This window comes from Phalacrocorax aristotelis, chromosome 11, assembly GCF_949628215.1.
Source record: "Phalacrocorax aristotelis chromosome 11, bGulAri2.1, whole genome shotgun sequence".
NCBI lineage: Eukaryota > Metazoa > Chordata > Aves > Suliformes > Phalacrocoracidae > Phalacrocorax > Phalacrocorax aristotelis.
In genome coordinates this window covers 12,119,753-12,146,943 of record NC_134286.1, presented here as the reverse complement: position 1 = coordinate 12,146,943, position 27,191 = coordinate 12,119,753, and the positions used below count along the sequence as shown (strand labels likewise).

Below are 27,191 nucleotides of genomic sequence, written 5' to 3'. Positions count from 1 at the left end.
TCCAGCCAGAGAGACGCTGGCATGTGGGGAAGGTCCATCCCCCAGGCCGGTTTGAGATGACAGTGTCTCATCATGTACTCCTTCACCTGGCGCTTGTTCAACCCAAGCTTCAGCGCAGGCTGATTCGCCGGGAATCACTGTTCTTGGCATGAAGAGCAAAGACCAGGTGTAACACCTGTGCATCTCCCAACCCCTGTGATTCAGCTGCAGAGCCCTGCTTCTGCCTGTCCGTGAAGGAGCTGGGCCAAATAAGTCTCTGATCTCCCAGTCCCACACAGGGTGTAAGCGATGCCCCCAGCCACAGCTCCAAGGAGACTGGGAAGCATCTCTCAGTCAATAATGCTGCGTCTCTGCCTCAGTGGCTCTAGGTGTTATACGCAAACTTCCCCTAGACCCTGAGCTGTATTATTGCTGTAGCCTCCAATATACCTCAACCACTATGTCTGCAGCAGCAGGACTGGCAGGGCTGTAAGAAGGTGACCAAGGACTTGGGAGCATCTCATCTCTATTCTGCAAATTTGTGGTACCACCTGTCATTACGAAAAGTGCTGCTGTGTAATCCATCCCCAATAAACAAGCAGGCTGGCGGGCAGCCGTGCCTCCAGGAGATCTGCTCCTCCTTCCTCTGCCATGGGCACTGGCTCCAGGATTTGCAGATGCTCTCGGTCAGAGGGTTTTGCCTCTCCTCCTTTTTAATTGCAACGAGGATAATTGGTTTTGTGGTTGAGCACAAGCATGGGAAGCCCATGAGATCTCCATCTTCTGCGACACTCATGCAGCTGCCTGCCAGCAGTCAGGCGTGACTGGAGGCTCCTCTCCTCCCATGGCTCAGAGGAGCAGACTAGCTGAGTGCAAGAGGGTGCCAGAGCATCCCGGTGTGTTCAGCGAGGAGAGAGGTCTGTGCTATCCACCTTCCCTGGAGCCAGGCCTCCAACCTCATTGCAAACCCTTCCCACACTTGCAGAGAGCCTGTTATCATGCCTAACTAACAGGGAGGGGGGAGGCTGGATTGTATGGATTTAGCACCAAGACAGTGGATCTGGAGCCCAGCTCCTCTTTCCTGAGGTCTTGCATGTACCTCCCTCCCAGCCTCTGCCCAGCAGGTGGTTTTCTGAGTCGGAAGAGTTTTGGGGGCTGTGACTGACCTTCTCCCAGAGTGTCCTTTGAGTTGGTGGCCTTCCTTCCACCCATCCTGGTGGCCTTCCACCCTTGGTGCTTCACTGGGTAGGATTATCATGAAAAACATCCCTCTTCTGTGAGGGCTTGGCCACTGCTGCAGTCATCACTGAACCCCCAGGGCTGGAGCTGAACCACCAACCTGTCACTTCCCACTCCTTGTCAGCCACAGCTCCGGGAGCCCCCCGGCTTTCCTAGATGGATGTCCATCCTAGCCCCAGGACAGAGCTTGTAGCTCCCGTCTCCCCATGTCAATGAGCTGCTGGCAGCCAGTACGTATTAAGGACCAACTGCATCATCTGCTGAGAGCATTTGATTGTTGTTATCATTTTTGTCACCTTTTTTGTAGGCTAACAGAAGGATTTTAATCTGGACCGTGAAGTAGGAAATGGGAGAAGCTCTGCATGGAGCTTGCCAAGGAGGCGGTGGGTACTGGTGGCTCCTTGTCCACGTATATGGGAGGTGATTTTGATGCTCTCAGCCAAACTAGGAGTGTCAGGGAGAGGTGTTCCTGGCCCAGCCTCATGGGACTGCAGCTGTCCTTGTGTTATCCATGGCCCAGCTGGTGCCCAAACAGCCAGCAATGCTTAACCCCAGCCTCACAGCTGCCGGAGCCGGTCACTGCCTCAAAGCATTGATCTGAACAGGCAGAGGAAGGGGCAGCAAGCTGCCAAGGCCAAACTTCAGCTCTCCTTCCCGCTTCTTGTGACTCAGAACAGACAAACTCATCTGATGTGTTCCCGCCAGTGGCTACGAATTGCCATTCACCAAAAGTGCCAAGGTGACAGCTGTGGATACCACAGGCAGTGGTTTCACTTGCAGATGAGGAGCAGTGTAGATCCTGGTTCTGCGATGCTCTCTGGATGTCAACACAGCTGGTGTGAATGGGCATGGTGGTTTAGGGAGCTGGTGCTGCTGTGACGGGCTGTGCTGCCTCTCCTCTGAGGCTTGGCCACTGCCCGGCAGTGGGTTTGGCCGGCTGCAATATGGGTTCGTTTCAATCACCCTTGGTGAAAGCAAAGTAGCGGTGCTGTAGGCAGGTCTGTTTGCTTCACACTGCAGTGGCTCAGGGGCACAGACAGGGGCAGATAGCATGTGGCAAGGGAGGGGGGCTGTGTCCCAGGGGACTCAGCCAGCCCCACCACAGCTGGCGTGGGGAGGTATCTTGCCCCATCCCGCACTCTCCCTGCCACCATCAGCTTCCTCACTGGGGATGTGTTTCTGAAGGGCTGTTGCAGAGTGGGTGTGAGGTGGCCCACAGCTGTCACACGGGAACTCCATCACTCCCTGTCGTACTCACAGCCTCAGCCCCTGGCCCCCCTTACCAGCTGCAGCTCCAGGTGCTCGAGTGGCAGCCAGTTGGTTGTTTCAACCTCATTCCATCAGTCCATCATGGTCTACAAAGCCCATGGACAGCAGACCATAGGTGTCCTGCTGCAGGAGAAGGGATGCAAGGGGCCAGGTAACAAAAGCAGTGGCCAGCGCCCCTTGGCTAGGGGCTGCCCAGAGAGGTAATGGAGGGTAGGCAGGGCTTCCTCACGCTGGGGGCTCTGGGTGCTGCGGCACAGCAGGGGTGCTGCAGCCCCCTGGCAGTGCGGGTTGCAGGGCACCGTGTGGTAATGTGTTGCAGCTAATGCTGTGTGACAGTTTGACAGGTCCTCCCGGGACAGCCAGAGCTGACGTGCCATCTTCAGAGCTGTCACTCTGGCTTCCGCACTACAGCATTTATTGTAAACAGGTGGCATGGGTAACTATTTCCCCAGTGCGTAAGGAGTGAGAAGGGCTGTGGTTTTATTTGCATGTCCTCAGGAGTATGCTCAGCCCCACGTTAATCAGCGCTGGGCTGTATCCTCCAGAGAGATGGAGCCACCTGGGGGAGGGTGGAGAGGAGGGGAAGCTAACATCCCCCTGGTCTGAGGAGGTGATGCTGAGCACCTTAGAAGATTCAGGGCTCTGGCAGGAGCTGAGCATTGCTGTGCCCTGCTCCAGGGCTTGCCCCCACCCAGCCCCAGCGAGGGGTTTTGCACCCACTTGGGTGAGCCGCAGCTGCCACGGCATATGGTGCCCTGGCTGGGGAGCAGGTGGGGATGGCATCAGCTCCTTGGGGCTGGGGTAGCCACTGACCCCTGCCAGCCTCAGGGAGCTGCTTTAGGAAGGAAAGGGCTAGAGATGCTCATGTGGGGCTCACCCAGGGAAGGCACTTGAGGCAGCTCTTGCCCAGACCCACAGTTAACTCTGGAGCTGGATGTGGAGTTTCACATGTAAAACACATGAGCAGGACATATTGCTGCTTCCCTCAGCCCCCTGAACTTGACCCAGGATGTGAGCAGTGTCCTGCACAGAGCCCTATTCCCCTGGGTGGAGCTCTGGGGCACGAGATGCCATCACAGACCAGCCTGGGGAGATGCTTGTGGTCCCACGCCTTCCATTTCTCTGTTCCACTGGGTGCTTTTGATGCTGTCCAAGAGCAGTGAGGCTCCCAGTGCTCAAACCCTTTCACTCTCAGAGAGAAACAAACCGGGAACATGCACAGCAAAGCGGTATTACCGGTGTGTCTGGAGAGGCAGGGAGTTGGAACAAGACAGGCTCTGACAGCTGCTTTCAGGAGGTCTGCAAGAGACCAAGCAGCGTGTCAGCCACGCACAGCTCGTCCTGCAGAGCATTAACCCCCATTTTGCCTGGCTGCCTTTCAGCACACACAGCCTGTCCACGTCTCAGGAGCTGCCTAGCTCTACCTGACCTGGCCATGAAATGAATTTGGGGTGCGCGCTGGGGCAGCAGCCATGGGCTGCTCCCTCATGGGACAGTGGCTGAGCGATGGGGATGCACCAGTCTTGGTGGTGGGGCTGGGAACCAGCATGTGTTTCCAGGCTGAGTCATACTGAGTATTTTGTCTTGTTCCTTGTCAAGAGTCCAGATATGATATTCATTTGGCAGAAATCACCTCATCTTCCATCTCTCCCCACCTGTCTGTCTGTTTGTCCATCCCTCCCAGCTCCTTCACATAGCAGCAGAGTAGCATCTGTAAAGAAAAAATAATCTCTGCCTGGAAGATTTGGGCTGCTCTGCAGGGCTGTAAGGTCAGGAAAGCAAAAGCTGGTGCTTGCTATGCAGAGCACGGAGCCAGCGTGCCGGGCAAGCACGTACTTACTCAGCTGCAGCTGCGAGGGCCAGCTTTACACTGGAATGGGGGCTTGCATCTATGGGAGGGGGAAATGGTGCTACCGGGGCCAGAAGGGGATGGCAGACAAGCAGGGGAGATTGACACACACTGAGCTCCTGGGTGGGCCTTGCTGTCCCCCATGCCAGCCAGCCAGGCGGTTGGAGCTGCGGAGGGGGACAGGGCACCCGCACTGCTCTGTCCCCCCTTGCCGAGTTGTCTTTGTTCAGCTGTTATGTGCCTAGGTTATTTCAGCTTTGATTCAGCTCTGAAATTACCTTGGCTGAAACTCCATCTCTATTGTTTTCAGTCTGCGGGAGCATCATTGAACCTGTCAAAAAGATAAATTGGAGAAAAAGAGAGGGGGAAAAAAAGGAGAGCAGTGCGGTTGGTGGGAAGAGCCATGCCCATTGTGGTCTCCCAGGGCAGCTGGCTGCTTCAAGCACATGCTCCCTTCCCAGAGACAGGTCCTTGCTCTGCTGCCTGGCTCCCTCCCCGCAGCTCTGTCCCCTTCTCTGCAGAGCTGAGACACCCTTTCAGACATCCCCTTCCCTTCTGCCAGGGGGGGTTTTCCCCTCAGCAAAGCTCAGTTAGGCTTAGCGTCTGCCCTGCCTGGTCTGGGAGCACCAGGAGCACAGCCTCCAAGACCTGCGCGTTGTACCTGCCCTGGCTGGGGCTGAGATGCCAAGTCCAGCCCAGAGGACGGTGAGCTAAAGCCCCTGCAGGGCAGCCATGAGCACCATGGCAGGGCTCTGGAGATGAACAGAAAAGAGGTAGGAGGGAGCAAGAGAAAGCAAAGCAGGACAGATAGGAAGAAAGGTCCTAGGCCCTGGGTGGAGGCTCGGAGCAGACCTGTGTGCATCCCCAGGGGTTTCACTCACTGATGGGCTTGTGCACGTCTCAGGGTACAGCATGCCAAAACACCTGGTCCAGGGTCCACGGAGCTGGGGAAGGTCTATGCAGCACAGACCCAGACTGCATGGGTTGGCTTGGGCTCAGCACAGGCTTCCTAAGGAGTTCAGGGCGGCCCTCTCCCAGTGGTTCAAAGAGGGCTCAGGCTTCTGCAGCCCTGGAAGGATCAGGCCTGAGGGATGAAGTTTGGGGGGTTACCTCTCCATTTGGGATTATCAGTTGGTGCTGGAAGACATGGAGCTGTCCAAGGGCTCCTGGAGCCAGTGCTGGGCATGCGGCATTGAACAGCTGCAGGTTGCCGTCGTAACGCCTTCACCACTGCTAATGTGATCACTAATGTGATCAGCCTCCTCCAGAACACAGATATCAGGGGTACCCGTGCCCTCAGGGCTCATTAACTGCCAGGCAGAGAATGAGCGTGCTCCCAGGGGGATCGGGATGGTTAAATCCTGCTGAGGCACCAGGACCCCTGGTCTGGCTCCTGAGAAGGGTGCTCATGGTGAGCTAGGGGAGGTTGAAGAGGCAGTTGTTACTGCTGCTGGGGACGCCGGGGCAAATGAATAGCATATTAAATAAAATGTTGACCAGAAATGGATGAGAACTGGCATTGCTTTTTCAGCTTGCACTTTACAAAATGAACCTTCTTGTGTGCGGTTGATTTGCATATTCAAAATAGGCCACAGTGGAAGGGCTCTCCTTCTGAACTCGCTGACACCAAGGACTAAATTGTGTAAATTCAGTTATCCAAACGCTCCTCTAAATGAGTGAAACGATCTAATGTCATAATCCATTGCCAGAGGAGATGGGTTTTCAGAGCCTAAGCTCTTTTGTTTCTGGAAACATCATCAACTCACGTGTGAGAATGAAGCTGAGAAATTTGCTGGTGAGCACCAAGCTGGGTCCTGTGCTTGACCGTTCCCTGCCCCAGTTGCCTTTCACACCTGAAATGGGGAATATTGATCTGTGTGAAGACTTCAGGAGGCAAATACTGAGCAGATCCCATTAAATAAGGCTGGTTTCAAATAGAAACTGATTTGCATGGGCTGATCAACCTAATTACTACAGCAGGAACTCGGAAAATCATCAGATTCTTATGCAGCAGGAGTGCTGATGTCTGCTGCTATGAAGCTCGGTGCATAGATGGCTGCCTGCATTACCATGCCTTCAGCAAAAGCCACACCAGCATCTCCATCAGGAGCCATGTGCGGGATGTGGCCTGTGTGCTGGCTCCGTTTGAGGCAGTCGCTGCTCATCTGCCAGCAGCAGCCTGCGCTGTTGCTCCCCCACATCTGATAGGGGAGGCAAACTCTTGACGTCGATGATTTTTAAATAATTTAGTCTGGTTTAGAAACCTGTCAGGGTGTTCCTCCGGCATTACCGATGCTTCCCAAACACTGTGCTGCGTGCGAAGCACAATGGCCCCGCAGAGCAGCGCCTGCCGGCACAGGCAGAGCCAAGTCGCTGGCAGTGGGAGGCACCCGCACAGCACGTGGGTAATCAGCATCTCAATCTTGCTGGTAATTTGGTCCCATCTGGTATGCCAGGGACCGGAAGGCTGCACAGGCATCTGCACTCCTTCTTATGCCACAACCAGGCGAGTGCAACCTTGGGAGCTGCTGGGGAGCGCTGGCAGAGCACTGGGGCCATGTGCCGGCAGTGGCCAGGCAGCCTGGTGGGTGCCCAGCAGGGATCTGTGCTGTGGGTAGGAGGTAGCTCTTGTGTAGCATTCGGCCTGGTGGAAGGGAGGTCCCTTCGGCGTTCCCAGCAGCCTGCCTGTCCCCCACAGGGGACCGTGTATGCATGCATCCCATGAGGACCCCAGGTGCTTGCATCCCATGGGGGACCATGTGTGCCTGCATCCCAAAGGGGAGCCTGCTCGCGTGCATCCCAGAGAGACCCTGAGGCATGCACGTCAGGAGATGCTGCCTCAGGAGAAGTTCCACATCCATGTGCCCATGCCATTTCCCCAGGCAAGCACCTTCAGGTGGCTTGTGGACAAGGAGGCATGCAGCTGGTGAGACGTGCGTGTCTGCTGTCAACAGAGAGATGCCATCTCCTGAGGCTGCTGGTTCGGTGCAACATTTGTACACACACGTGTAGAAAACAGAGTATGCATGGGCGGGTGTGCCTCTAAATATAGGCCTGGCTACCTGGGAAGCGTGCTACACTCGCAAGCCCACTCACTGCAGCTTGCAGAGTCCCCTTCTCGCCCTGCACCCCCAGGAGCACACTGGCACAGGCAGTAGAGCTCAGAGCAGGTTATAAAGAGATTATAAGGAAGTATAAATTAAGCCTCTCTGCTAGAAATGCCGGCAGCCCCAGGCTGAAAGCATCACACTCAAAGGCCCCCCTTTCTCCTTTGCTTTTTTCTTTTATTAATGATTTTGCCTTTATCTGGCATCAGCTCAAGAGTTCTACTGAGCCTCAGAGCATGGAAAAGGCTCCTGGAAAAGGCTCCCAGAAAAGGCAGGGGTGAAAGGGGACCCAGTGATGCTGTTTGTCACCTCCTGTAAACGGGTTCTTGTGTAGCTTTGGTCAAGGCTGGTTACAGTATCAGGAGCTTGGTGGGACAGTCCCTGCTGCCACCCAGGCAAGCTCGTGGGCCAGCTCTGTCATGGCTTAGGGGACCTTCTGTCCAATGTTGTGCTGCCAGAAATGCTCCAGGGTTTGCCGCCTCTATGTCGAGGCGAGCTCTCACGTTGGATGGGCTGGCAGCGCTGAGCCGTGGGTCACTGGACCACACTGGGAGGTGCATGCTGGGTCTGGCTCACACTCCCTCTGCACCCAGGGGGCTGACATGCAGCCATCTGGGCTGGGGATGTTGCTGTCTGTTCTGTTGTCCTGCCGCCTCTGTTCGCATCCCTTCCCCCAGGCCCCTTCCCTGCTCGGCTCTGCCCTATGCTGGGTGGAGATAGCAGTCCTGAAAACCTCTAGCAAGTCACCAGCCGAGCAAATTGCTCTCTGTAAATTCAGAGTGAAAGTCCTGGGATTCGTGAGGGCCCAAAGGGAAGTGCTTGATTGGATTTTCAAGCTTCCTTATGTGGCAGTGGGAGGGAGGGGTTGACAGCATCCCTGAATCTTCCTCACTGCTGCCTGTGAGGGGATGCAGACTGTGCCCTCTCGCTAATGGGATGTAAACGATCTGTAATTCCCCCCCCACCCCTTTATTTAACATACCTCTGGACTTTGTATGCAGCAATAAATTTCTCCTCCTGCAAATCCTTTAGAGCAAGGGGGGGAACTACAGGGCCCCTCACCTGGTGCCTGGGTAGGTATGGAGGGGCCCTGTTCCTGCTGCCTCGCTGCCGGAGGGGAGCCGCTGTGTCGTGCAGCAGCCAGAGCCTGTCCCCAAGGAGCACGAGGCTCTGGGGACACACTGTGTGCATTTGGGGTCTCCTGCAGGAAAGGCTCAGTTTGGGTTCAAGCTGCCCGTGCCAGCATGAAAGGGGTGGGAGGCTGGCACCCATCACCTGGTGTAAGCCTCCTCCTCCCCATGGGGCCAGGAGGTTGTCTCTAGAACCGCCAGAAAGAAAAGTTAATAGAACACGAAGGTCTCCCAGGTTAAAATTGGGGAACGCAAGAGCTGAGTCGTTCAGTCAGCAGCAGCAGAAAACGAGCAACAGAAAGCGGACAGGCTGTGGTGGGGAACTGGTGTCACTCCAAGCCCCCATCATGCAGCTGCAGTGTCACACAAATAAAGGAGAAAAGTGCTGTGAATTTTATTCCATCGCTCCTTATCTCTGATTAATCCTCTTATGTGTTCATCTCATTTTAGCCCAGTGTTGACTGTCTGTTTACTGTATTTCTATAGTCTTCACAGAGATAAAAACCCCTCTGAGTTTGTAACGTCTTCCCCAGCCCTGCCCTGGCTGAGCAAGGGGGGCTCCTGCCTGCTGACACCAGTGGAGCACCGCAGAGGAGAGGACCAAGGTAATGTGCCCATGGTCACCACAGCGGAGAGTAGCAGAGGAGGGGCTGGAAACCAGTTTCTCCCAGGCCCAAAATTAGTGCCTAGCTGCTTGGGCATCCCCAAAGGGAAAGCAAAATACCATTAAAAAATTGTGCCATGGTGTGGCTTTGCAGCCCATGCTCAGGGCATGTGCTCAACACGCTAGAGAGGAGACGGGCTTTCCGCTTGCTGTCCCTCTGTCACTGCAGGCAGATTTGTTAGAGCCCTGCAAGGGAACGCCTGCTTGTCCCAAGTCCCTCTCCTCCAGCCCAGGCTCTCCAGCTCAGCTCGGTTTTGCCAGCAGCTCCGGGGCTGTGGCTCCCCTGCCTGCTGCTGGGTGAGGCAGGAGTACAAGCCTTCTGGGCCTGACCCTGTTGCTAAAGGATTTTTCTTTGATCCTCTTCTCAGCAAGGTGCTCCTCCAGCTGGGGAGAACAAAAATGCCTTAAACAGCCAAAAATCGTAGGGAAAATTGGAGAAGAAAATGGTGGGAGCCCTCAGGTTAAAAAAAAAAAATAATTGCATTTATAGAACAGTGTTTGTAACAGTGTGGAAACCTGCACAAATGAGGCAACCCACTGTCTTTGGGGAGCATTCAGACAGGTTGCACAGCACCCCAGCCTGTCCCCAATTTGTGTGGGCATGACCAGGCTGCGTGTGGATGCCTTGGAGGTCTTCATCATCTCATGCTCAGCGTCCTTCGCTCCCGCAGGTACCCAATGCCCCGCGGCACTGCTGCCGAGCACCTGCCCTGGAGCCCTGCTGCCTCCTGAAGGCGCCCAGCAGCACACTCAGGCGCGTGCAAGCGGGGTCCCGTCTCTGCCACACTCCCACACGCCTCGAGGAGTCCATGCCAGTGGCCTGACACACACAGGTGGGTACGTGCCCCATCGGTGTGCCAGAGAGGTGGGCTCAGGTCCTCTCTCCCACTGTATTGAGGGATAGGGCTCATCCCAAGCAGACTCTTACTGGTATAAATTCTCCCAGCTTTTGGCAAGCTATAGCATGGGAATTTTGGAGGCCTCTGGTTTTAGTAGCTGGAAATTGCTTTTCAAATCCAGTTGAATTTACAGCCTCCCCAGCATTCTGTGGCAGCAAGCTCCAGGGATTAATTGGCTCTTGGGTGGCAAAGTTCTGCCTTTTCCATGTGTTAAGCCTCCTTCCACAGGTGCCCTCCAGTTCTCATGTGGTGCCAGCTCCCTGCCACATGTCAGGCTGGTTTTAGGGGCCCCATCAAGGTCCCTCTTCCTCTTCTTTCGTTTCGGCTGGAGAGCCCAAATCTTAGATGGGGAAGACGATGTTCATGAGTGTTTGCCTGTGGAAGGTGCAATCCAGACTGGGCTTCAGATTCCGGGTCGTGCTTCTGCCCCTGTCTCACGGGGCTTGTTTCAGGACCAATCTCTCCCTGCACAGAAGCTGTTTCTTCTGTTGACCTGAGCATGTCTGGAGGCTGGGGCGCAGGGTCTCTGTTAGCCATGCCCGCACTGTATTTTCTGTTAATAAGCATCATTACTTTGTGAATGGCCCCTCTCACCCTCCAAGATGCATCTCAGCACCAGGTCAGGCCAGTTCCACTCCCTGCCAGGGGGCTGAGCCCCTCTCCATCCCTCTCTGCCACCCCCACAGTATCACAGGTCCTGGGATTTCCACCTGGCCTCCATCCCTCCTGCCCCTCTGCCTGTGTTTGTTTCCAGCTGAGATGCCAGGACCACTTAAAAAGCTGCAGGCTGAGCAGCAGAGAGCTGCGGCTGCTGCCCAGAGCCAGGCTGCGGCTGCTGCTTCATTATTTACAGCTGCCTTCAGCCGCACACTGGCTTTTTCCAGCAGCTCAGCTCCGGCTGTGCTGGGGGACACTGCTCGCCATCTGCTTGTTCCTGCACTAAAAGACCAGAGTATTTTTGCCCTCGAACGGTTGCCATCTGGCACCCAACCTCTGTACCAGCAGCATACCTGGCATACCTGCCAGTTCAGGACAGACTCAGCGCCAACAGTAAAGCTAACCCTTTTGAAGAGCTCTCCTGATTTTAAATTGCTTCCTAATATTGACAGTAAATCTGAGCTGGAGCACAGGGGTTAAAATCCAGGCCCATATGGCAGAGCCATACGCAGGCTGCTGTCCTCCAGGCTGGGTCCATGAACAGCTTCAGCCATGAAGGCCTGGGTCATTCTGCTGCCTTTAATGTCGGTCTCAGCCAGGCTGGCACCCCTCAGTTCAGCCGTCCTCGCTTCAGCCAGGCATTAACTGTTGCCAAAGCAAGCCATCACAGTCTGCCTGTGTTCATTGCATGTCTGAGTTCCAGGCCAGCTTCACAGTGGTCTGGAAGTACAACATCTGTTTGTCCTTGCTGGGGACACCTGACACGTTAATGGGGTCCAAATGGCATTTTCTAAGGCGACCAGATGCTTGCTGGATGCAGATTTGCACAGTAGATGGAGCAGAGATACAAGTCACGGTGGATCCTGTGCCCACCATCTCTGCCTGCTCTGCTCTTGTCCCCGCTGTTGGTCCTCACGCGCCCTGGCAGCCTTGCAGGCTCTGTCTGAGATGGAGGGCAGCATGTGAGGCTGGAGCTGCCATATGCTTCCCATAAAAACACTCCTTGGCCCGTTCCCTGGCATTTCCTGCCACTGCCACACGTGTTCAGGATCCCACATGCCTTGCAAGCCATTCACCAACTGCAGCCTGGCAGATGGAGGAGCTGGGCACGGGTTTGCAGCAGGAGAGACAGGAATCCACAGGCTCTGTTTGTTCTCAGGATGTTCATGGCAGCAGAGGAAGGGAGAGGAGAGCTGGCACCCACCCCTGCAGCACCATCTGTGCAAAGTGCCCCTCCACAAAAGGCTCAAGACCTTTCTGTACTCCCCATCCCAGAGGCTTAGCCATAAGCCCTTCTTCAACTGCAGAAAGTGTCTCCACCTGGTGCCGCCCTGTTTAAAAGCAGCTGGAAGTGGTGTGAGTGTCCTGGGGAGATGGAGACCATTGCTCCTCCCAGGCAGGTGGTACTGGTTTGTTATGGTGGCTTTTCCCACTAGCAGAGATGGTCAGTCAGCACTAAAAGCAAAGGGAGCAAACCAGTCCTCAAAGGGAGCAGAGGTTTACTGCAGTAAGAAATTAAAAATGTGTGTGTCAGCTTTTGGAGTAACTCTTGCTCTGCCTTTATCTGTCTGGGGGGGAGTGAGAACTCTGGATTCAGCCATGCTCTGTAGCACTGAGTTCTGAAGGTGCTTAGGAAACTGAAGGTACATCCATTGGTGGCATATCATGGAGGGGAGTGACCAGATGGAGCTGATGTCTCTCTTACCTTGGGTGGCAGAGCGTGACCAGATTGGTGTCAGAGCCCTAAGCACAGAAGATAAGTGTCCAAGCCCCAGGAGAGGGGATATCTTCATGCTGTGTCAGTCAAGACACCGTGAGGAGCAGGCATCATCCCACAGGGTCATGTCTGTGGTGGGCTCCTGCTGCTGATGGGCACAGGGGGGCTTCTCCTGGTGAGTCCTTTTACCTTGTGCTGAGCTGTTTTCCAATGACATTGTGTCTTGGTGACATTCTGCCATGGTGGTCCCCAGAGATGCGAGGGGACGCGGTGTAGCCTCTCAGGCTGGGGGCAGGCAGTAGGCAGGTGGGGACACACAGGAACAGCTATCTGTTCCCTGTGGTGGCATGGGGTCAGCACTGGTCTGTGCTCACCAAGGGGAGTGGCGGGTGTTTTCCAACCAGCGTGGCCTGGATCACTGGCTGCTGAGCCTGGGACGGGGCTGGGTTTGGGTGCCACTGATGGAGCAGATCTGCTGAGCTCCTGGTGTCGTTTTATAGCCCCGGATCCCTGCTGTGAGAGCAAAGCTGAGAGATTTGCAGCACAGTGCACTTTGCCCAGGAACTAGAAGAAACACAGAAAACATGCTTCAGGGAAGTGATGGCTCCTGTGGTCCTGGGGTGCAGCCAAACTGTAATTACCGTGTTAGGGAGAGCGTTTCCCACTGCTGCTGCTGGCTTTCTCCAACCTCTTGCTCTGGTCCAGGGCAATCACGTGTTGTGCCCCAAGCTCAGCGTGGGAGAGCTGCCATGGGAAGAACGTTCAGAGCCACAGCACAGAGAAGGCATGTCATACCTGCTGCTGAGTACATTACTGCTTCTCCAGGAGTAGATGAGTTCTGCTTACGAGGACACTGGTCCTCTTTTATTTAATTTCCTGGTAATGCTTCTGCAGCGTCAAAGTCTTATCAGGAGAGGAGCAGCCTAAAAGTCTGGTAAAGGAGTTTTATTGTCAGATCCAGCTCTTTATTCCCTTCTTCCCTTTAATGCTAGACAACACACTGGTTGTGGCTGGAATGAGGTGTGCTTTCTTTTCCTTCTGTCTGTTTAAGCTGCAAAGATTTCCCGGCTAACTTTTTCTGATGGTAATTCAGCTGTGTGAGAGGCTGCTGTTCCTGGGCAGTCACCAGAGGGTTGTGGTTCAGCCACAGGTTCCATGGGGAGCAGCAGGAATGAGACCCACTCCCAGACTGCACACAAAAGGACTCATCTGGGGACACAACAGCTTTAACTGGGCAGCTGTAGTTTGGGACTTGTCATCCACTTGGCTGTGTCTTGGTGAGCAAAACCCTGCCTCAGTTTCCCCAGAGCAATTGCACTGAACTCAGCCACATCTCTGAAGCGTCCTGGTACTTTGAGCCCTGCAGTTCATCCTCACATTCAGGTGCTGTGGGGGCTTGTTGGATGTGGGGGATGGAATTGCTGTGGGCAGTTTGGGGGGGAACAAAAGAAAGCATTCTCCCCTGGGAAGCTAGCAGCTCAGTGGCTCTGCTGTCTCTTGGCAGCTAGCTATATCTCTGCAAACAGCAGGCTTTATTCCTGGCCATGCCAGGCATGCAGAGACGCAGTGCTATGTTCAGTCCTCTTTTCAGCCACAGACAATGGCTTTGGATAATATTCATTTGAGAAAATCTGTTGAATCGTGTGATTTTTGTTGTTGTTGTTGTTGCTGTTGTTCTTTTAAATGCTTATGAGAGTAGCAGAGCAGCTAATGAGGCGGCGCATAGCCAGTCGCAGGGGAGACGGTCTCGCCTGCTCTTCTCCACAGCTGCGCTCTCCTGGAGATGGAGCTGGCCCTGTACCCTGCACCTGTGTGCACCCCCTCTGGGACTGCTGATGAGTGCAGGACTCCCCCCTGCCCCAGGAGATGCCTGCATGCTTCTGCTCCTCAGCAGTTCCCTTCCCCAGATCTCACTGTTTTGCTTCTCCAGCCATGTACCACTGCACGAGGGAGGGGAAGGCCATGGGTACTCATCTGGCTGGGCAGCAGGGGTGGGTCAGGGTGGACCTGGCAGTGATGGCATCCCGTCACCACAGAGTGCAGCTCATCCACAGCCAGCATTGTATCCCTGACACTGGGTGGAGGCACCCAGTTCTCAGAACCCTCCTGGCTCCTGTTGGAGATGAGGCAGCAGGGACAGGGCTAGACCCTGATCTCTTAAAGGATGTTGGGACGGGTCACCTGTCTTTCCTGGCAGCAATGTGCTCAAGCCCAAAGCTGCACACGTGTTGGCACAGAGATGAAAGAAGTTCCCATCCTCTGTTGGCCCCACATGCCATCCCTCTTCAGCAGGTGCCAACATGCGGTGCTGGGAGCGGGTGGGGGGCGTCAGAAATGCAGACAGATTGCATTAGATGGATGATGCGTCAAATCCTAAACTGATAAGAGTCGGAACAATTGATGTGTTGCCAAAAGGCTGGGAAGGATCTTTTTTTAAGCAAGCTAAATAGCCTGGACAGGAACAAGCAATGAGCAGCACAGAAACAATGGGCTGTTCATCACTTTGCTTTTCTGGTCGGGGATGTGCAGATTGCCATCTGTCTGTGCTGTGCTCCACCACCATCCCGATGGTGCTAGGATTGCTCCCCAGTAGCAGGCTCACAGCCCTGCTGAGCAGCCTGGAGCCACAGCTGGCATTGCTCAGGGATGCCAAGGGCAGGTTTGGCATGACCTTGCCCTGGGCTGGGTCCTCCCAGTTTCTGGCTGTCAGTGGTTCAAGGAGTCCTGGGGCTGGCAGCAGAGACTCAGTCGTAGTACCAGCAGCCGTGGCTGAGCCTGCCTTAATCCCAGTCTTCAGACTGCCTGACTTTGTTTCCACTTATCTCTGATACTGTGCAGCTGTGTTAGATGAAGTGAGGTGCTGGGAGAGTATAGCATGATTTACCCTTGGTGGGTATCTCCATGAGCGTCTCCCTGCCCGAGCTGCTAGCACTGTGGCAAGGACGGTCACTGAGCAGCACCGCTCTGCAAGGGAGGGCGTGGGGCTGTGGATGTCCCGGCAAGCTGCTGGGACCCCACAATGCCAGCAGTGATGCAGGAGGCAGGTGGAGTGGGTCTGCCCTCCAGGTCGCAGAGGGCTTGGGGTGAGTGGGGAGGGCTGCCGTGATAGGGTCCATTACAGCCTGCCCCTCCGCTCTGCAGTGCAGCCATGTGATGCCGGAGGAGCGCGGTGGCGATGATATGGAATGTGGGCAGCTGCCTTCGGACACGCTCCGACAGGTGACGGTCCAGCGCCACCCCCGCTACGGATTCGGCTTCGTGGCCGGCAGTGAGAGGCCGGTGGTGGTGCGCTCGGTGGCAGCAGGTAGGGGGGGTCCCTGGACACGGCCACAAGGTGCCAGGAAGCACAGTGGCACCTTCCCCTGGTGGGACCCCTCCCTGGGGCTCCTGTCCTCTCCTGTCCCCTCTGGTGGGTCTGCGGGGTGCCTTCCATAGCCACATTCATGGGCGAATGCTTTGGGGGTGCCTGGGACTCCCGAAGTCTGCTGGCTGCTTTCCCCCCGACCCTGCAGCCCTGGGATGACGGGGCTGGCCCTGACCCTCTCTTTCGGCAGGCGGCCCCTCTGAGGATAAACTCCTGCCAGGAGACCAGATCTTGGCCATCAACGATGAGGACGTGAGTGAAGCCCCCAGAGAGAGATTCATTGAGCTCATCAGGTGAGGACAACTCTCGTCCCTCATTGCCTCCAGGGAGGGGGCTCATGCTGGGCTGCTGTGCACCAACTGGAGCCTTGGGGTGTCAGTGCACACCCCCAGGCTCCGCTGTCACTGATGGTTACTGCTCATGTGGGGAAGCCTCAGCCTGAGCAAGGGGAGTGCCTTGGAGCAAGTGCCGTACTCGTTCCTGGCTGGCCAGCAGGTGGGCAGCACTGAGAGAGCACCTGCAGCCATATTACCAATATCCCCAAGGAGCTACAAAGCCACCATCAGGCTGGGGAGGGTGGGGTGTGCTCTCTCGATAGCCAAATACACGTGCTGAGGTCCATCACTGTGAGGTCCCATTCCCCTTCATTTGTCCTTTCTGTCACAGGAAGGCCAAGGACTTCATCATCCTCACGGTCCTGCACACCCACCAGGTGAGACTGAAGGGCCATGGCCGGCCTTGGGGGAGGCAGGACGGGGGTTAAGGGCCCTTTGGGAGACTGAGGGGGGAGGCACTGGGGACCACTCAGGCAGCTCAACTGAGGTGTTGACTAGTGTCCCACCAGCCCAAGGCTCTTCCAAGCTGTCGGGTCTGAGAGCTGCCGCAGCCCTGCAGGGTCAGTGTAGGCACATGGCCATCTCCCTGCCTTTGTCACTCCTTCCTTGCACAAAGGAGGGAGGGAGGAAAAAATCCCCAACCCATACTCCGAGAGCATCAGGAGTGTCTGATGGAGTGACCCATCACGCCAGAGGTGGCAGGGAGGGACATGCTGTTGCCGTTCCCGGCAGGCTCGGCTGGGGAGTCCCTGGGGTGATGGCAGTGCCAGGCTGCAGGTCCCGAGCAGTGCAGCTGGCGGTGGGACTGGCACCAGGTGGTGATGGTGCACTGGGACTCAGTGCCCGTGGTGCTGGAGCAGATTGAACCATCATGCCGGCGGCAGTGGTGGCAGGGCACCGTTGCTGCTTTACTGAGCCCTTTGATGTCAGTGAAGGAGATAAGTGTGAGAGCTCCCCTGTGCTCCCCTCCTCGTCAGGAAGGAGATGCCACTGCCCAGTGCTGCTCTGTCAGGAGTGGGGTGTGTGCCAGGCTCAAAAAAAGTTTTTTTTTCTCCTGGCCCTGGATGGCTGCCAGCCAGGACAGGCTGCTCAGCTGATGCCGGCACCCTCAGATGCGCACAGCTCTGCAGCATGACCACCTCCATGCCGGAGCATGTGCAGGCAGAGGCTCCCTGGCACCCAGCACTACCACCAGAACATCATCCTGGGGTCCTGCCTTCTCCCATCTCCAAGCCACCCAGCTCCTCCTTGCAGCTGCAGACCCACATCCAAGGGGCTCGTCTCTCTCATCTGGACCAGTGCCAGTGCTTCAAAGCAAGCCCTGGCTCATATCTGCTGGAGCTAAGCCCGCACAGGGGGTACCAGGCACATGTGCCCACTGGAGATGCAGCCTCCCCAGTCACACTGAGGGTGCTGGTGTGACTTCAGGGGCTGCTGCTCATCGTTCTGGCCCTGCCTGCAGCACTGTATAACCACAGTGAAGAGGACTTTGTTTCTACCCCTGCATTTCATGGTTCACTGCCCACTCCCCATCATCATGCTGGCTTTGGAGAGGCTTTCTTTGGGCTCCATGTCTGGCTTTCCCCACGCCACAGCTCCAAGGCCAGGCAGGTGATTTACCCGGTGCTCTCTTTCCAGTCTCCCAAATCTGCTTTCATCAGCGCAGCCAAGAAGGCGAAGCTAAGGTCCAACCCGGCGAAGGTCCGATTTTCAGAGCAGGTGACAGTCGGTGAGACGGACCCAGTAAGTTCTACGCTGCCTTTCTCCATGGTTCACCCCCTTGAGGCATCCCTGGGGCTGTGGGGTGCAAGGTGATGGGCAGCTGCAGGGCTCTTCCCCCCTGATTTGGGCTCCATGGGTGAGAGTAGCCCTCTGGCCTGGGGAGCCCCACAGGGCAGATGCCCTTGGGCACACTCAGGGTGTTGGGTCAGTGCTAGGAGGACATGCTATGGTCCTTCCCTGTCCCTCCATCAGGATGGAGCCCCAAAAACTGTCCTTGGAAACCTGATCCCACCTGAGTCTCCCTGGGAACCCAAGGGTGACATCCAGGCCATGCCAGTGCCTGCCCTAAGGAAGGTCTCTGGCTTCCAACCCGGTGCCAAAGGCTCCACAGGAGCACCCGTGCATGGGGCAGGGTGACCAGGGCAATGGAATCTGTTACGCTGCAGTTAGGTTCCAGCCCAGTGCCATTATCTCTTAATTGCAGAAAGGTTTTATTAAGCAGCATATAAAAAAAACCCAAAAACAAAACTGAAAAAAAAACGCTATAAAGTGCTTCTAGCAAATTCTATTTTTAAGCAAAATCAATTAAGTAATTATCTGATCTAAATGCTTCTCACTAAATAAAATCAGCCTTCACCCAACTTCCTCCACAGGGAATGTGCAAGGTTGAGGTGGGCTAGGCTTGGGTTACTGGTCAGAAAAGGGGGATCAGCTCTGAGCCACCCTGGCCATTGCCTCCCCTCTGGGACAGCAGCTGGGGAGTAGGACAGGCTGCAGGCATGGGCATGACTCTGGGACATGCCAGGCAGTGTGGGATGCTCTGTTCCCACTGCAGCTGCTGGGAGCTGGGGAGGTGAATCTGTCAAGCAGCTCTGAATTGCTCCAGCTCTGTGCTTCTCGATGGCTCAGCAGAGACACTAAATTTTCAAGGGAAATGTGCCTCTTAGTGCATAAGCCCAGAGAAGTGCAAGATGCCGTAACCACTCCGTCACTGACACTCATTCTCTCTCCCCACCCTCTCCGTCTCTCCGTGCCCCGCATTCTCCTCGCCTCCCCTGTTGCCGGCCCCACGTGCCAGGAGATGTTGAAGAAAGAAGCTCTCCTTCTCATTCCTAACGTGCTGAAGGTTTTCCTGGAGAACGGGCAGATCAAATCCTTCACGTTTGATGGCCGAACCACCGTGAAGGTGGGCCCCTCTGCTGCCCCCACAGCGCTGTGACACTTCTCTCTTCCCCCTGCCCAATCCATTTTTCCTTGTCTCCTGCTTCTTTGCACAAACACCGCAGCAGCACTTGACTGGCTGCAAACTGCCACTGCACAATAGATAGCCCCTCTGCCTCCCTGGGCAACATACTTTGCAGCTGGCGGGGATGGGTTTTTGCTGACTTTCTCCCACTCCTAACTTTTCTCCTTGCTGTGAGCCAGCCCCCTAGCCAGGATGGATGCTCCTGCGAGCCCCCTGCCACAGGCCAGCTCCCTGCAGCCCCACTCCAGAACACCACAGTGTTACCCGAGGTGCTGGAGGTCTGGCTGCTGGTCACCTGCTGCTGCGAGGTCACTTCACCTGGCAGTGGCTGGGTACCATCCTGTGGCCCCTCGCAGCACTGCAGGGCCTCGTCCTGCACTGGCATGGCCCCGGGTGCCAGGGAGGAGGTGGGTCTCAGTGAGGTGCCAACTCCCACCCTAGGAGGGAGCCAACTCCCACCCTAGGAGGAAGCCACTGCCTTGCACCGAAGCCTGTCTGTGGCATTTGCAGGATGTGATGGTGACATTGCAGGACCGACTGTCCCTCAGGCATATCGAGCACTTTGCCCTGGTCCTGGAGTATTCCAGCCCAGAACAGAGTCACCGGTTCCTGCTGCTCCAGGACAAGCAGCCGCTGGCCCATGTAAGCTGCTGGGTATGGGTGGGCTTTGGGACGGCCCTGGCTGGTGGCTGGGCCAGAGGGAGGCTCTTCTTCCACTAGCATGGGGCTTGGCCAGGGTTGTGCCATGGGTTGGTGTAGCCTCTCCTTGCCCCTGGCATGGTCCTGCGGACTCAGGGGTGCAAAGGGTGGCCAAAGAGGGAGATGATCAGGGTTTTACCCATCCACCCTGATGTGGAGACACTCTGTGCTCCAGCCTGGGCAGCTGCAGACAGCATTCATTAACATCCTTGGCCTGCCCAGGAGAGCCAGGAAGCTGGCACTGCATGGGACCAGGGATAAAATGGGGTTTGTGGAGGAAGCGTTAGCCTTGGTGGCATAAACCCCTGCAGCACCAGGCAAAGCTGTCACACCATGGAAGGCTGGGCAAGGATCAGGTGGTGCGTAGAGGAGAGAAATGAAATCCACCCCCAGGGGAGAGGAGAGGGGGTCTCCTGCCCTGCAGGCAAATACAGGCAGCTCCTGGGCTCACCGCTCCCCTCTGCTCCTGCCACAGGTTGTGCAGAGGACACACTACCATGGCATGAGATGCCTCTTCCGTGTGAGCTTCTTCCCCAAGGACCCAGTGGAGCTGCTGCACCGGGATCCTGCAGCGTTTGAGTACCTGTACATCCAGGTAGGGGACTCACCCCTAGGAACTGGGAACTGATGGTGCGTGTGGCCCACGCGTCTGCCCGGGCTGGGCCCTGTGGAGGCGTCTGTCCCTGTGGAGGCGTCTGTCCGGTGGCAGGTGCCCTGTCCCTGTGGCTGTCTGAGGACACCTCTCCTCCCTCCTGCAGAGTCGCAATGATGTGATCAGAGAGCGCTTCGGCACAGACCCCAAGCCAGAGATGCTGCTGAGGCTGGCTGCCCTCCACATCTACATCACCGTCTCAGCCACCCGCCCCAGCCAGAAGGTCTCCCTCAAGAATGTGGAGTGAGTCCTCCTCCCTCCCCCCATGCCACCATGCAGCCCTCCTCTGGGTCCTCTCCCTGTGCTCTGCTCGCAGCCCTTCTGTAACTGGGGTGCTCGCAGCAACATTTCAGGATGCTGGGTGTAAGATGCCCTGGGAGACCCCTGGAGCTGGCCAGTGGCTCATTGGCTTGGCAGCAGTGACACGCAGCCCCCGGTCTCACCATGGGGCCATGTAAGACCCTCGCACGCTGACATCCAGCCGTGCACGACAGCCTTGCCAGGGCTCACGGGGATATTTGCTGCCAGCCCAGGGTCATTTCCATGGGAACCTGGGCTGATTTTCCAGATGGCATCCAAGGCGAGGAGAAGGTACTGTGGCTCCATAATCTCAGCCTGTCACCAAGCTGTGCAGCCCTGGCTCAGCCCTCCTGTGGCTCCTGGTGGTCTTAACTCCATACAGAATCCATCTGTGCAGGCTGGCATTGCCCAGTGTGCAAGGGGAGGAAGTGGGGAGATGGCACCCTGGGAGGACCTCAAAAGAGGTTTGGGGATTTTCCCTACATTACTTAATTTTACATGAAGGTGAGTGGGAGCTGGGCTTGGCTGCAGAGCCTGGCACCGCTGTGTTCCCCAGCCTGGTGCTGGCAGCTGTGACACCAGCTGGGGGTCCCACCCCCTTGGGGACCCTGGCTGGGGGCTGCAGCTGTGACACCAAGGAAGTGCTGCTGCCGCTTTGGCTCCCTCTGATGGCAAGACAATTCTCTCTGGCAGCATCCCTGGTTTCTGGCCCTCTCTGCCCATCAGCGGGGTCTCTGGCTGGGTGGCTCAGGCAGGCTTCCCTCCCACAGGAAGGAGTGGGGCCTGGAGCCCTTCCTGCCCCCCTCGCTCCTACAGCTCATCAAAGAGAAGACCCTCCGGAAATCCCTCTCACAGCAGCTCAAAGCCCACCAGAACCAGCCTGGTGGCACCAAGGTAAGCCCAACCTGCGTGGCAACAGCTCAGGGCTGGTGTGGGTGGCAGTGTGCCACCCCCACCAGCCATTCTGTTGTCCCTGGCTGCTTGGGGATTCCTGTTATTGCTGCTTAAGTCCCCCTGGATGGGAGATAAATCCCAGGGTGGCAGCTGCTCTGTTTCCTGAATCCACTTCCGAGTGCTGATCTGGATGTCAGGGACTGCAGCAAGGATCAGTAGGGTGAGATCAGCCAGGAGCCAGCTCTCAGCTTGGCCAAAGCGGCACACATCAGTAAAGCCTGTGTTTATCATTATCTCTTCTTCTGGGTTTGGAAAGCTCTGGAGGAGGCTGCTGAGCCACTTGCTTTGGTCTCTGCAGCTGTCAGAGCTCCCCAGGGGGGTTATATATCCCTCAGGAGGGTTATACATCTCTGGAGGGATTATATGTCCTCCAGGGAGATTATACATCAAGCGTCTGGGCTCCTCTGTGGCCATGCCTCTTCTCTGAGTTGCCTTCCAGCATCTGCCCGGGATGGAAGGGGAGCAGAGACCCCTTCCACCCCATGTCAAGCCTCCAGGCTTGCTGCCAGCACAGCCCATGCCCTGAGCTGCCCGCCAACACGCTGCACACCTCTGGGAGCTCCCGAGTTTGCGCCAGCTTCTTGCATTTCTTCCCCCATGTGCCAGTGGTGATCACCTGTGTGATGTGTTTTGTCAGGTCTCCACAGCCCAGGCAAAGCTGCAGTACCTGAGGATCCTGAACGAGCTGCCCACCTTTGCTGGGGTCCTCTTCAACACAGTGGGACTGGTACGGTAATTTAGAATGGGCTGGGAGGTGCTTGACACTGATCCTGAGCATGTGCTGGAGGGGAGAGTCAGGGGACGTGGCTCCCACAGAAATTACTTCCCTTGCTCTGCCCTGCTGGGGTCCAAGCCCATCCAGAAAAGCCTTCAGAGCCTCTGCTGACAGTAGGTCAGTCTTCAGCTCTGCATAGTCAGGAGTGGCTATGTTCTTGCCAGCCTTTTGGGCAACAAGATCACCTGCTCAATGAAGTCAGAGTAGTTTCAGACACATTCTTATAGCTCAGTTCTGCCCTGGCTGCATCCTGCCATCTGTCTCGGAGGGGAGCCACCCTTGGCAAAGGCTACCACATTCGCTGCATGTCCACGCAGGAAATAGCCCGGCTGGCCTTACAATCTCCATCAGCAGTGGTCCAGCCTGACCACTGCTTGGCAGCTCTCAGGAAGCTGCCACCGCCATGCCCCACTCCTCCCTCATCTCCATCAGAGGTTTCTCCACCCCTCACCCAAGCCACCTCCCTTTCTTCATGGCAGGAGGAAAGCCACCAAGCCAAACAGGAGAATGGTGGACCCACTAAGGCTCCCCTCTGCCTGGCTTACCTCTCCATCCCTCTCGCTCCATCTCCCATCCAGGGGTCTCCATGTGTCACCTCTCTGCCATCCTTGCCATTACCCTCACCCAAGGTCTCAGCAGGGCTCCCTCTCCTGGGATTCCCTTGCTTTGCCTCCTGGCTTCCATCTCTTGCAGCCTTTGATCTGATCTTCCACTACACCTCAGAGCTCCTCACCTCTCAGCTCAAAGGCTGCCTGTAGAAAATCGGTGAAGGCAGAACCACGTGGTGTCTGGTCAGTGCCATGGCTGAGCAGTCAGAGCCTGCCTCCGACACTGTGCGTGTGCAGCACTGGGCAACTCACCTCTGGTGTGGGTGCCTGCCTTTTTTTTTTTCATCTCTGACACCAAAGCAGAGCAGAGCCAGCCTAGGAGTTGAACCACATGTAAATAGTAAAAAGTATTTCCGTATTCTCTCCTGCACTGGTCTGCCCAGCTCCCTTTCACCTCCAGGTCTGGCTTGAAGCACCCTTCCTGGGCAGACCAGAGCAAGAAAGATCTCTATTTGCAGTCAAGACTTTAGTCTTTCTTCTTTTCTAAAATGCATTCACTCCCTCGTCCGCTTCCTTCTCTCAGAGGCAGTGTCAGATCAGGCAGATTTGTAACATGCTGTTACTTTTTTGTAGTGACACCAGCAGGCCTGAATATTTCATGTGGACAGTCAGTTCAGTGCTTTATTTTTAAAGAGCCTTGGCATCCTGCACACTGTTCCCAGCTCTGCAGAGAGGCTCAGGGAGGGGGGAGGTTTATGGCACCAGGTTCACCTGCTGCTCTTCAAAAGCCATCCGGGACCTGCCAGAGCTGCTGAAATCAAGGCTTGGCTCCACAGAGAGAGCCAGGTGCAGCCCGTGCAGCCCCAGGGTGCATTTGTTCACTCCTGTCCATCTGTCTCCCTTTCTCCATGTGCTCATGTTACCAGGATGAGAAGCAGCCAGCCACCACACTTCTGGTGGGACCCCGGCACGGCATCAGCCACGTCATTGACCTGAAGACCAACCTCACCACGGTGTTGTCAGAGTTCAGCAAGGTCAGCAAGATCCAGCTGTTCAGGGAGAACCAGGGGGTGGCCCGGGTAGAGACGAGCATCCTGGATGCCAAGGTAGGCATGGTTGCCCTGGAGGCAGGCACCAGGGAGAGGGGCTATTGCAGAGGCTGTGGTTGTTTGGTGCCTGCCTTTGAGGGGGTTCAGGACAGAAGTGCATGTTGAAGCATCGGCTTGGAGATTTCTAGGGACTCAGAAGTCCTTTGACATTGTACTCACAGGGCATGGGGTCTGTGGCATCTCCCCTGCCTGTCTGGCTCCTTATTCCATAGAGGCAGGGACTGATGCCAAGGGTGTGTGGTGCAGGCATGGTGCCCTTCTGGCCATAACCCAAACACCTACCCAAAGGTTTGAGCAGGACCGTCGGGTCAGACAGGGGTGGCACAGGCCAGGCAAGCAGCAAGGCCTTTTGGAGGTAGGGCAGCGCCTCACCTCTGCTCAGAGCTGGAGAGGAGCGGTCCATGACCATACCTGGGCTGGATGCAGGTACTGGAGGGGACTGGTGGGGTTTTGTGTGTTAGCAGCACTTCTGGAATTAGTCAAGAGCCATGCAAGATCATTGAATGAACCGGAAATGATGGGGCGGGGGATGTCAGGCTAAGCGTGTGAGAAGAGATTTCTGGGCATCCCTGGGCATGGGTGTCCCTGGCTCCAGTAAGCCACCCCTTGGATACCTTGCCAGCTGCCTCCATTCTCCTCCTCTTCAGCCCATGGACCAGTCTTTCCACTCCTCGGCATACATGCCCTCCTGGGCCTTGTGCATTTTCACCCTGCAATCCCCTGCTAGTTGCTGTGTGGTGCAATGCTGGTTCTGGTAGTCGATCCCCATGGTCAGGCCCCGCCATCCCTCCTCACCCCACACAGTCTCCTATCTCTCCTGGGTCCCAAACCCTTCAGAAGGACTGTCAGCAATACAGTAAGAACTTTACTGATTTCTTTGGTGTCTGGTCCAGCAGCTGCAAGATCCTAAGGAGATATTCCATTGGCCTTTGCTCAGGTTTTTAATAAGCGAGGATGTGTCTCCAGAAGACTCACAGGCACGAAGCTCCAGGGCATACTCGGTTTCATTGCCTCCCCATGCCCATTTCTCGCTGAGAGCTGGGAGGAAGCGATCTGACAGATAAATGCCAAGCCTCATCCTCTCCTCTCCTCCCACCTTGAATTCAACAGGACAGAGTTAGGATCAAGTTTGGGCTAAATTAGACAGAAGCAGTGCTTGGCAAAGGCTGTCTCGTGCCATGACATCTGGCACAGTGGAGCTGTGACTGCTGTGGGGCATGGAGATGCGCTGCACAGCAGACAGGGTGTATCTGCACAAGCCCTCCAAGCCTTTGGCTGTAGGTCAGTTTTGCTGCTCCAGATTTCGTCCCCTTTCCCCCTGAGGCTGATGAAGCTGAGCTGCTTTGCTGGCTGCCTCCATGTTTCCTCATCTCCTGCGAGGTCTCTAATCCTCAGCCCTCTCTGCAGGCCTTTCCTTGTGCTCCATTTCAGCCATAGCCTCACAGATGTAATATGGTAGATTTGTTTAGGATTCTCCTGCTGCCTCCTCTCCTCGTGGATTTTAGCACTTCCTCCCACCAGGCTCATTAATTCTTCTAAGTCTGTTTTCCTGCTGCTGCTGTGCCTGGTCCAGTAGCTCTGCTGAACTGCAGTAACACCAGTAGCCTCTGCCAGAGCCGTGCTTATCCTCATCCATTCTGTTTCTGTTGTCCCCTCCAAATGCCACATTGGTGAAGTCTTTTTTTTTTGCATTTGTAATTCAGTGGGTATTTGGTCAACTGTACTATCTGTAATATTCCCTCTTCTGCATCCCACTGAGGTCAGTGATGGCCCAGGTGAAGTCCTGGTGTCCTGCTGTGCCTATCCCTACCCTTCAAAACCCTCAAACCTCCCCCCCTGCAGCCTGGGCAGGTGGAAGCCCTCCCTGCCCAGCCCCTCTGAATGCCTGGGCTATGCAGGAGCCCACCGGGTCTCCTCCCTACTGCTTACAGAGCAGGTATAACCAAGGGTATAACCAGGTATACTCCACCATGAGTAACCCTTCTGGTTCCTTCTGGTGCCCACACCCCTCTGATATGTGTGTATAAATTGAGATATTAATACATTAATAATAGGCTGGTCACAACCCCATGACCAGCTGCTCGTGGCTCACTGCGAGAGCTCAGAGCATGGCGTGTTCCTGCTGTCATGTAACTCCATGGCCATCTCGCCAGCTGCAAGTACTGCACAGGGAGATGTGCGGCATTAGCTCTGCTCCATGCAGTGATGCTCAGTCTCGGGAGCGTATCAAGCTCACAATGGGGTGCACGGGCCCCTCTGGTGCTACTGTCTCTTCCCTGGCGTGGGAGAGGGCAGTCATTGTCCCCAGCACAGTCCAGTGCACAGCTGAGATTGGCCACAGGAGCAGAGACGTGCTGGCGGCTGAGGTGATGCTATAAATTAGGTGGCAAATGCCACGCAGTATCTCCACAGATCCTGCAGTGCCACTCCCCTCAGCCATGCTCTGCAGCAGTAATTAACTCCGAAACACCACCAGCCATTTCCTGCTGTAGGAGTAGACTTTCTCCCATGTCCCCTCTACCCAGCCTCCCAATTGCTGGAGAAAAAGCAGCTCACATACAACTTCCCCAAGCACGTATGCATGTACAGTGGCTTTATCTCCCTGAGAAATTCCAGGCAACTGCCTACAGCCACCGAAAGCCCCTCTGCCTGCCTGAAGCAGAGCAAGCATCCCATCTGTGAATCTCAGCAGGCTCAGCAACCATGCCAGTGCAGAAGATGCTATTATCTGTCTTCATTTAACCGTTATCCAAAGGGCTGGGTTTTAAAGCCAGAATGTCTGCTCCAAAATGAGGCATATGCTAATCCTATGTAGGACAGTGATGGACGAGGCAGGCTAAGAAAAGCAGGCAAAAAGATCATTACCTCGCAGTGCTACTCTGCTTTCTGCAATTATTCTATTGCACTGAACGTGTCGCTGGCTAAAGCCCTGGGTTGCAAATAAAGCTGTTTCCGCCGTGAATCATAAACCATTAGA

At 55.8% G+C, this 27,191-nt stretch overlaps 1 protein-coding gene across 2 annotated transcripts in view; it reads left to right on the top strand.

The window, feature by feature from the left end:
* FRMPD3 (FERM and PDZ domain containing 3) overlaps positions 1–27,191 on the top strand; it is a 65,912-nt gene that overhangs the window by 16,002 nt on the left and 22,719 nt on the right. The window contains exons 2-14 of one of the 2 annotated variants that reach the window (XM_075106989.1): positions 9,060–9,178; positions 9,909–10,070; positions 15,652–15,814; positions 16,065–16,167; positions 16,541–16,586; positions 17,848–17,952; positions 19,010–19,117; positions 19,688–19,819; positions 20,352–20,471; positions 20,635–20,771; positions 21,599–21,722; positions 22,420–22,509; positions 24,032–24,211. In XM_075106989.1, coding sequence (XP_074963090.1) covers positions 15,664–15,814; positions 16,065–16,167; positions 16,541–16,586; positions 17,848–17,952; positions 19,010–19,117; positions 19,688–19,819; positions 20,352–20,471; positions 20,635–20,771; positions 21,599–21,722; positions 22,420–22,509; positions 24,032–24,211 — 1,296 coding nt within the window. In that variant the 5' untranslated portion in view covers positions 9,060–9,178; positions 9,909–10,070; positions 15,652–15,663. Of the gene's footprint in view, positions 1–9,059; positions 9,179–9,267; positions 10,071–15,651; positions 15,815–16,064; positions 16,168–16,540; positions 16,587–17,847; positions 17,953–19,009; positions 19,118–19,687; positions 19,820–20,351; positions 20,472–20,634; positions 20,772–21,598; positions 21,723–22,419; positions 22,510–24,031; positions 24,212–27,191 lie in introns of those variants that run through there. The other variant, XM_075106990.1, reaches the window with a different exon arrangement.